The sequence below is a fragment of the Strix uralensis genome, chromosome 12 (assembly GCF_047716275.1).
Source record: "Strix uralensis isolate ZFMK-TIS-50842 chromosome 12, bStrUra1, whole genome shotgun sequence".
NCBI lineage: Eukaryota > Metazoa > Chordata > Aves > Strigiformes > Strigidae > Strix > Strix uralensis.
This window is the reverse complement of record NC_133983.1, coordinates 23,400,749-23,410,692: the sequence shown is the minus strand read 5'-3', so window position 1 is coordinate 23,410,692 and position 9,944 is coordinate 23,400,749. Positions and strand designations below refer to the sequence as shown.

At 59.0% G+C, this 9,944-nt stretch overlaps 1 protein-coding gene across 3 annotated transcripts; it reads left to right on the top strand.

Moving 5' to 3' along the window:
• The first annotated feature begins 58 nt into the window (after positions 1 to 58).
• RNF166 (ring finger protein 166) lies at positions 59 to 8,421 on the top strand. 3 transcript variants are annotated; one of them, XM_074881256.1, is made up of 7 exons: positions 73 to 248; positions 1,329 to 1,473; positions 1,897 to 2,053; positions 3,208 to 3,320; positions 3,674 to 3,788; positions 4,357 to 4,464; positions 6,092 to 8,421. In XM_074881256.1, exons 3-7 carry the CDS (start codon positions 1,961 to 1,963, stop codon positions 6,155 to 6,157), a joined length of 495 nt encoding a protein of 164 aa, XP_074737357.1. In that variant the 5' UTR covers positions 73 to 248; positions 1,329 to 1,473; positions 1,897 to 1,960; the 3' UTR covers positions 6,158 to 8,421. The 3 variants fall into 3 exon arrangements, with proteins under 3 accessions (XP_074737356.1, XP_074737357.1, XP_074737355.1); XM_074881255.1 differs by lacking the exon at positions 1,329 to 1,473 and having other exon boundaries at positions 59 to 248; XM_074881254.1 differs by lacking the exons at positions 73 to 248; positions 1,329 to 1,473; positions 1,897 to 2,053 and having other exon boundaries at positions 2,330 to 3,320.
• The last annotated feature ends 1,523 nt before the right edge of the window (positions 8,422 to 9,944 follow it).

The window sequence follows — 9,944 nt, the reverse complement described above, 5'->3', positions numbered from 1 at the left end:
TCCCGGCGCGCAGCGATGACGCAACGGCGCGCGGTAACGTCAGAGCCCCGCGCCCGCCCGCCCTCGGCCGCCGCCATGTTCCGCAGCCTGCTGGTGGCGGCGGCGCAGCGGCCTCAGGCCCCGGGCGGGTCCCCCCGGCCGCCGCCCGCTGCCGGCCCCGCCGCCGAGGCGCTGGAGGCTCAGTTCAGCTGCCCCATCTGCCTGGAGGTTTTCCACCGCGCCGTCGGCATCGCGGGCTGCGGCCACACGTGAGCCGGGGACCGGGGCGGGGGCGGCGGGGACCCCCCCCCCGGCCTGGCCCAACCCAACCCCCAGGGCCTGGCCCGCCGGGCGACTCTCTTCAACCGGGGTCACTCCGGGCCCTCTGCCCTGTGATCCCAGCCGCCACCGGGACCCCCATCCATCCGCCCCCGAGCCCGGCACCGGCACCTTCAGCCTGGTGTGGGAACCCCCATCCACCCCCCTCATCCCGGCACCGGGACCCCCATCTCACTCCCAGCCCAGTACAGGGACCCCCATCCCACCCGTCGAGCTGACACTCGACCCTCCCTCACAGCCTGGTGTTGGGACCCCCATTCTTCCCCCTCCCTTCAGCTCAGTACCAGGACCCTCCATCTCACCCCCCCCCCCAGCCTGGTACTGGCACTCCCAGCCCACTGCTGGGGCTCCCAGCCCAGTACCGGGCCCCCATCCCACCCCCCGGGTGGTGCTTGGCCCCACTTCCCATGCCCAGCAGCTCTGCCAGCACCAAACCCCTTCCCCCTCTGTCCTGAACCCCTTCCCCTCCCAGGGAGCTGGGTGCTGCCCTGTCCCCCTCCCTGTGTCCCCCAGCCTGGACCCGGTGTGGGTGCACCCAAAGGTCCCTCCCCTACCCTGACCCCAGCCCCCTTCTCCCTCTGCACCCAGACGTGATTCCTGCCCCCAGGATCTCCCCCAAACTATGATCGCAGCACCCTGACCCTGGCAGTGCTGGCTGGGTGGAAATCCTGCCGTGACCCCCATGGGTGCTGTGTCCTGCTCCCATAGCCCCCAGTACCCGGGGAGAGGCCGCCCGGGGGGCACGGCCACAGGGAGCTGGGGTCCATTTGTCACCCTAATGTTTTGGTGACACCTCAGCCCCCTTGCACACCGGGTTTCAGGGACACCTTGGACCCCATTGAGGCCGTGGCTCTGCTCAGTGCCCCAGCAGAGTCTCACTCTTCCCCCTCCTCCAGCTTGTTTGGGGCCAGGGGTGATGCAAGGGGCACCATGACCTGCCCCCCATGCCAGAGCAGAGGCTTAGCAGCATTTCCTTCCCCCGTCCTGGGTGACACGACCTGGGTGGGCAGGCGGAGGAGTTGGGGACACTGTGACAATTGGCTTTGTGGCGACCGAGCCGCTTTGCCTCCTGCCCGGGGATTTCTTCCTGCGCTTCCTCTCCGCTGCTTTGATTTCTCATCTGCGCTCCTGCGGGCATAAGGACCTTGAAAGGAGGTGAGCCGGGCTCCAAGGCGCTCGCTCGTTTTATTCCTGTGCAGCCTGGATCCTCGGCACCGTTTTTTTTGTTTGGCTCCATTCAAATCCGCTCCCGGCCGCGGGTCTCGGCCGCAGGTCTCGGAGCAGTGGCGTTGTCTGCGCCCCGGCTGTGCATCCAGGGAGTTTCTTCAGGGCTTGGGCTGTGCCTGACCTCCCCGCACCCTCTCCCAACCTCCCAGTTCTGGCCAGTTCTCCCAGTGGGGATGCAGATCCCTGCATTTTGGGGCTGCTCTGCAGCCTGGGGCGCACAGGTAGTCCCTGAGAGTGGGTGTGCCCCGGGGCTAGGGTCCTGCTCCCCCTCCTCCTCATCCTCCTCCTCTTCCTCCTCCTCCGGGGCTGGGACGCTGCTGGGCCACCCACCGCTGCTCTCTGTGCCCCCAGGTTTTGCGGGGAGTGCCTACAGCCCTGCCTGCAAGTGCCGTCCCCACTCTGCCCGCTCTGCCGCATGCCCTTCGACCCCAAGAAGGTGGAAAAAGCTTCCAGTGTGGAGAAACAGCTTTCATCCTACAAGGCTCCCTGCAGAGGCTGCAGCAAGAAGGTAAAGCTCGTGGGGAAAGGCTGCCTGTCCCTGTCCCGCGCAGGCACAGTGTTCGGCTGCCTGTCCCGCAGCCGTGGTGCTTTCCAGAGTTGGGTTTGCAGAGTCCCCTGTTCAGCGGGTCCCCAGACTATGCCGGCATGTCATGGCTGGTGCCATGAGACAGGTGAAGATGAAGGCACTCTTCTCACTGCCTTTGTCATCAGACTGGAGCTATTATTAGACAGTGGGGATCTTCAAAAGCAGGCTGAGGTTTTCCCGCAACGCGGGAGAGGCTGAGGCAAACCAGCTCTGCTGCCGCTCCTAACGAGGGCGAGGATTTAGCTCTAAGGTGCTGCAATCCCAACAGCCGGGGGGCAGCTGAACCAGCAGCGTGGCCTGGCCCAGCCCGCCACAGTCTGGTCTGAGACGCTTCAGGGACCGGCTGTAAAGCTGTGATTCACAGTGCGTTTCCATCAAGGTGCTTTCTGGCTTCTCCGGAGCTGCTTGTAACTCCCTGTTCAACATCTTTATTGATGATCTAGACAAGGGGATCGAGTGCCCCCTCAGTAAGTTTGCAAACGACACCCAGTTGGGTGGGAGTGTTGATCTGCTCGAGGGTAGGGAGGCTCTGCAGAGAGACCTGGACAGGCTGGAGCGATGGGCTGAGGCCACCTGGAGGAGTTTCACTAAGGCCAAATGCCGGGTGCTGCCCTTGGGCCACAACAACCCCCAGCAGTGCTACAGGCTTGGGGAGGAGTGGCTGGAGAGCTGCCAGTCAGAGAGGGACCTGGGGGGTTAATTGATTGATAATGAGCCAGCAGTGTGCCCAGGTGGCCAAGAAGGCCAATGGTATCCTGGCTTGTATCAGCACTAGCGTGGCCAGCAGGGACAGGGAAGGGATCTTACCCCTGTGCTCGGCACTGGTGAGGCCGCCCCTCGATGAGTGGGTTCAGTTTTGGGCCCCTCACTCCAAAAAGGCCATTGAATGGCTCGAGCAGCGAGCACACAACCCCAAACCTCTGTCCTGCGAGGAAGGACAGGCCGGTGCAGCGTTTCCACGCCGATGCGGGTCATCCTGTGCAGACCAGTGTCGACCAAAACCGCTCTCCCGAGGTTCCGGCGCTGTGGGAGGTGTCACAGCCTCAGGGAACGTTTCTTCTCTCCTTTTTCTCCAGGTGACCCTCGCAAAAATGCGCTCTCACGTCTCGTCCTGCGCGAAGGTGCAGGAACAGATGGCCAACTGCCCCAAATTTGTTCCCGTTGTCCCCACGTCCCAGCCTATCCCCAGGTACCACCGTGCGCCGGGTAGGGAAACGTCTCCCTCCTTGCAGCCTGCACCCGTGTTCCCCTCCGTCTTCGTTACAAACCCTAAAATCCAAGCGTGGGTTTTACTTTCCCCTGGGCAATCGCAGTGAGAAACATCAGCGCCTTTTCCCTCCTGGCATCTGCTGCCTTGCGTTTTGTGGGATGTGGGAGGAAAGACCGACCAAACCAGGGTGGCTCAGCCTGTGGCTGGGGTGGGATCGGGCTGGGCTGGTGTCTGCTGGGGCACAAAGCCGAGTAGGAGGCAACTGGATTAGTTTGGAAGGAGTTAATCCCGTCCCTTCCTGGGGGATCTGAGCTCGTCCTTGCTCTCTTTAGCAACATTCCCAATCGCTCAACGTTTGTGTGCCCGTACTGCGGGGCCCGGAACCTGGACCAACAGGAACTGGTGAAGCACTGCATGGAGAACCACCGCAACGACCCCAACAAAGTGGTGAGCAATGCAGGGGCACCAGGACGGGCTGTTTTTTTTTTTTCCAGTTAACTCCTGGAAATCCAAATACCCCCCAGCTGATGCTGCATCTGAGGCCACCGGAGCTGCTGCTGCATGTAACAGCTGTATTTCCAGCTGGTTTAGTTTGTTGTAAATCCCTTTGATGGGAGGTGGGGACCTGCCTCTGTTTGCTTTGTTAGAGGCTCTCTGGAACGAGCTGCCTCCGTCCCCCTGTGCCTGCAGCCTGGGTGGTGCTGGATTTCCTCTCCCCTTGCTGGGTTGACTGAGGCAGGGAATTTGCAGCTCTGGCACTGTCTCGGGGGTGCTCATGTGCATGTGTAACTTGTCAGTGGGTTAAAAACAGCCTGGGCCACGTGCCGGAGCCTCTGTGCACTGAGGGATCTGCTTGGGGGGGGCTGAGGGACCCCCTGTTTAGCACATCCTCTGCAGATCACCCACTGTCAGAACGGAGGGGACCGCTACTCACCTCACTGGGAGGTAGAGGCAGAGTTGGGGGGGGAGTCTGTGCCTGCGTGTCACAGTTCCCTGTTGTCTCTGCCTGCTGCAGGTGTGCCCAGTCTGCTCAGCCATGCCCTGGGGCGACCCCAGCTACAAGAGTGCCAACTTTCTCCAGCACCTTCTCCACAGGCACAAGTTCTCCTACGACACCTTTGTGGTGAGTACCACCCCGTGCCCAGACAGAGTTGTCTTCCCTGCGTCCCGTGGCGGGCGGCTGGGAGATGAACCCAGCCCTTCCCTTCCCGTGCTGGGACCTGCCCGTCCCGCTCTGCACCCGTTCGGGAGGGGAAGGGGACAGATCCTCCTCTGGGCTTTGGGGGAGACATGTGTCTCCGTAGGGGGGTTTGGTTGATAGCCAGCTGGACATGAGCCAGCAGTGTGCCCAGGTGGCCAAGAAGGCCAATGGCATCCTGGCTTGTATCAGCACTAGCGTGGCCAGCAGGGACAGGGAAGGGATCTTACCCCTGTGCTCGGCACTGGTGAGGCCGCACCTCAATGAGTGGGTTCAGTTTTGGGCCCCTCACTCCAAAAAGGCCATTGAACGGCTCGAGCGTGTCCAGAGAAGGGCAACGGAGCTGGTGCAGGGTCTGGAGCACAGGTCTGATGGGGAGCGGCTGAGGGAACTGGGGGGGTTTAGTCTGGAGAAGAGGAGGCTGAGGGGAGACCTCATGGCCCTCTACAACTCCCTGACAGGAGGGTGCAGAGAGGGGGGATGAGTCTCTTGAGCCAAGGAACCAGCGCCAGGACAAGAGGGAATGGCCTCAAGCTGCGCCAGGGCAGGGTCAGACTGGCTCTTAGGAAGTATTTCTTTGCAGAAGGGGTTGTTGGGCGTTGGAATGGGCTGCCCAGGGCAGGGGTGGAGTCCCCATCCCTGGAGGGGTTGAAGAGTCGGGTTGACCCAGCGCTGAGGGATGTGGTGGAGTTGGGAACGGTCAGGGTGAGGTTCATGGTTGGACTGGAGGAGCTTCAAGGGCTTTTCCAACTGAGGTGATTCTGTGTAGCCCCACTCAGGACACCCCCATGGGTGTGGGGCTGGGCTTCCCACCTGCCAGGGGTGCTTGAGCTGGTTGTCATCAGACACACCAGGAAAACAACCCTGAAGGAGGAGAGGGAAATGTTACTGCTCCTCCTGAAGATGGTTTTTTTTCCTCCGCGTGCTCCGTTAAACCCTTCCCCTGAGGAATTGTAACACAAAAGCCCTTTTCTTTGAGGCTTTACAAGTCGTGGGAGGGGAACAGCCCAGCCTCAGGGCTTGGGGGGTCTCCATGACCCTTCTCAGGGTGTTGCTGACCCCTCCTGTGTGGGGGTGAGGGTGTGATGGCTCAGGGACCAAGGGGAGGTTTTGTTAGCATCTTGCTTTTATTGCAGGGCCGTTAGATGTCAGGGAAAGGGACCCCCAGCTATTTACAGAGAAATATCCCCACTTAGGGAGCGATCGCTGTGTTGCAGGAGTGCTGGGGAAGCCACGGCCTTGCTGGAAAGCTTTGCCCCTTGGGCACAGCACCTGGCATGGGCATGTTTCATCACTGCCTGCTGCCAGGTCCAAGGGCAGGGCTGATGTTGCCAGATTCCAGGCAGGAGAGGGGACCGTGGGCCCAAGGACACCCCAAAGAGCACGACCTTCCTGGGACCTGCGTGGTGGAGGAGGTGGAGGCTCGCGGCCTTGCCAGGATGATAAAGAGCATGGGGGGCTCCTTGCCTTGGCCACCCCTCCTTGATGGAGACTGGCCTGGCCATGCCAGCTCTCCTGACTGCCCTTTTTTTTTTTTTTTTAAACATTTCAGGACTATAACATCGATGAGGAGGCAGCGTTGCAGGCTGCCCTGGCACTGTCACTGTCCGAGAACTGAGGGTGACTGCAGAACGTCGGTTTGGACACCCCCCCTTCACCGCCCTGTCTCCTTTTTGCACACTCGGCCTTCCTGCCAGGGAAGCAGGGAGCTCGTCACCCCCACCCCCGGAGACCTGCTGCCACCTCTCTTCCCTCTCCTCTCTGGGCAAATCCCACCTTGTTGAAGAAGGTGGAGGCTCCTCAGCGTCGTGCTGGACCGGTGAGCGAGCAGAGACATCGGCTGCTGCGAGGAGAGAGGAGTTGGCTCCGAAGGGCTGGGATTATTCCTCGGTTAGGCATTTCATACCCGTATACGGAGTATATACCTATAGCCAGATCTATTTATTATTAGATGCTTTTTGGCACCATTTGTCTTCACGCTCTCTGTTGCGATTGAGTAGGTACATAAAACTATGACGCGTTTTACGCAGAAATACTCTAGTTTGAAACTGCGGTCATCCACGTCCTCTTGGAAGAGGAAGGAAAACGACATGGAGCATCTTTTTTTAAACTACAAGGCTGTTTCTAGAGACGTTGGCCTGTCCCGTCCCCCGTGCTGCAGGCAGGAGCTCAATCCCGGGGTGAGAGCGTTGCCCTCGCGTGCCCCGTGACGGCAGCGGGTTCAGGGGAGTCTGCAGGGATGGCGTCCGGCGTCCAGTGAAACTCTCACCTTCCTCGTTTTGTACCGGCTCTTGTGATACTGAGCTCTTGCATTTTTCTACATCAATCAGCGTGATGCCTTTTCCACGTTTTATAGAGCGGGAACAGAAGCTGTTACTCTTCCCACTGCAATATCCGCCACTGGGGACAAGAGTATTTTTATGGAACATTATTAAGAAAGTATATTTTTTAAAAAAAACCAAACAAACGGAACACGTTGTGGATCTGAAATCAGGCGGGAGGCAGGAGCCAGACCCGGGGCTGCCGGGTGGATTTTGGGGGGCTGTGGGAAGCACGTGAGTGTTTTCTTCGGGTATTTCTGGGCCTTGTCGGCGTGTTTCTCCGGGGTGATGCAGGAGAGGCCGGGTCAGAGCAGCACGAGCAGCTCCAGCTGCCTTTTTCTTGCGGGGGGAGCAGCAGCACCTTTTGCTGGAGGTTGAGTTTTTGGTGGCTTAACCCTTGCAGGCAGAGCTGCGGGGCACTGCCGGGCGCAGTGTGAGCCGGAGCGGTGGGTTTCTGTCTGAGGGAGCTGTGAGGGACCCCGACACAGAGCGTTGTGTCCCCCTGAAATAAGGGACCGCGTCTCCCTCTCCCTGGGAACGGGGCACACCTGGGCAGATATTGATTTGCGAGATGCTGGTGACTTGTCCTGCCCTGGTCCCTCTCTGCCCTCCCTGCTGCTGGCGGAGGGTGGCAAGGGGGTCTCCTCTGGCTGGTGGCCCCCCCGGCCCCACCCCACCCCACATGCTGTGCAGCAGAAGCCACGTCCCATCTGAAGGCTCATGGCTGGTGCTGGGGGACACAGGAGCTTCGTGAGGGGACCCTGCCACCCTTTGGGGTCACACACATCAGCCCTCAGTGAGGGAGCTGCACGGAGCGTGTTCCTCCTCAGAGAAGTGCCCTTGGGTGGCTTATCCGAGACCTGGCTTCAGCTCTGCTCTAGCAATACCGTCTTGTTTTTTGGTTTTGGGGTTTTTTTTACTTTTTAAAGAGTACTGGGTGATTTGGGGGCTGTGAGCTGCCCCGTGCTGCCAGCAGCCCTATGCAGAGTGGGCAGAGCCCATCTGCTCCCCTGGCAGAGGGCAGGGAAAGGCCTGGAGCTGCTCCACTCACCTCCCTCGAGCCGGGCGAGTGAGGAGGGATGGGATCTTCTCTTACTTAGGGCTGCCCAGCCCAGAGATGTCACTGGTGGGACTGGGAGCACTGGCATCTTCCAAAAGGGACCCAGGAGGGTTTCCCTGTCCCCCCCTCAGCTGGGACCCCCAGGTCCTGGAGCAGCCTCCCTCTGAGCTCTCGCTTGCAGGGAGCTCTGGGACAGCACCGTTCACCTCTGTCTCCTTCCTCCTCCTCCTCCTCCTTTTTGCCCCGCAACGCCAGAGCAGGGGCAGCAACGGCTGCTTTTGTAAAGCACTTTAAGGCCCAGGCGGGGAGCTCCTGCCTCTCCCTGCTTTGCCTGGGGTCAGGTCCGGCTCTGCCCGCTGCCGGCCGTGCTCGTTAGTGTGTTCCCTGTGACTTTTTGCATATCTAGAACTTTTAATGAGACCTACTGTTTTTTGAAGAAGAATAAAATCAATGACGTTATTTGTAGCAAACCATTTTTCTCAATAAAGGCAGTTTCATCCATGCCTTGGCCTCCCTGTGCCGTTTCTGCTGAGGTTCCACGGGGGCAGGACAGGGCTGGGGGTAGGTGTCCCCCCCCTGCACACGCCAGAGCTCCTTACAGCTTTGTCCCCGACTCATCAACCCTCGTTAACTGCGGCCAGGTTTGGCAATGCCATTTCATCACACCGACCCTCCTCCCTGCCCTGGGCTCCTCCAGCTCAAGCACTTCCCAACCTGCTGGTCTGGGGCCGGGTGTTACCAAACCTGCCTGGGGTGCTGCTGGGGGGGATCCTGCCTGTATCCCCTCCCTGCCAGCCAGCTCTTGGTGCCAAATGTCCCCCCCTCACTGAGTGCCATGTGGTGTCCCCAAAGCCCCGCTGCCCTTCTCCGGGTGTCCCTGGGGAGGGGTCCTGGTTCCCAGCCCCCGTGGGGTTGCCGGGGTTCCCTGGGGACATGGAGCAGCCGCTGGTGTCCCCCTGGTACTGCTTGCCGCTCTGCCTAAACTTTTAATAGAACATCTTGAAGCCTTTCTCAGATTTCTGCAAGATAAAAACTAGTGGGAGAAAGATGGTGATGATGATGACCTGAAAGATGACCCTGAAACTGAAACAGGGATTGGAACCAGAAGAGAAAAATTCAGCTGAGACAGTGTAAGGAACTGAAGGAAGAAATGCCTCAAATGTTCATCAACACAGAAAACCTCAGGGACAAGCTGTGGCCTTTGGATTAGTCTAAGGAATGTCCCCCAAGGAAGCAGGAGTGTATGGAAGGATGCGCCCCCCATTCCTTGCAGCTGCATTGTCAAACTCCTTAGATAAGGCTCAAAGGGGCAGACATGAACTGAGCAAAACCCAAATGTTTATCACTGGCTTCATCGTGGTAACGAGAACTGATCATTTCTGGGATGACTGATAAGGTCTCTGGGAACAGAGGAAAAACCAAAGCTGGGCAGCGACCACCAACTCAGCTAGAACCCCTGCTCCACCTTGTTCCTTGTCTCTCATGGAAATGTATTTGTGGAATCCCTGCCCCTCCTCATCTAGTATACTAATCAGCTGGTAAGATTAACTTAAAAAGGCAACAGAAACTTTGCTGGGTGTGCACCCACCACCCAGGATTGCCAGACCTGAGACAATGCTGGATCCAGGGGTAGTGATCCAGATTTCTTCAACTCTCTTTTTCTCCTCTCCTTTTTTCCCTTCCCTTCTTTTTTCCTTCTTTTTTCCCTTTCCCCTTCCCTTCCCTTCCCTTCCCTTCCCTTCCCTTCCCTTCCCTTCCCTTCCCTTCCCTTCCCTTCCCTTCCCTTCCCTTCCCTTCCCTTCCCTTCCCTTCCCTTCCCTTCCCTTCCCTTCCCTTCCCTTCCCTTCCCTTCCCTTCCCTTCCCTTCCCTTCCCTTCCCTTCCCTTCCCTTCCCTTCCCTTCCCTTCCCTTCCCATAGATTTATAAGAGACTCCATTGCTTATTATCCTTTTCCAAGTTTAAATTGTTCTCTACCACAAGTAAAACATTTTAACAGGTCATTTGGTGTCATTTCACCTTAGTTT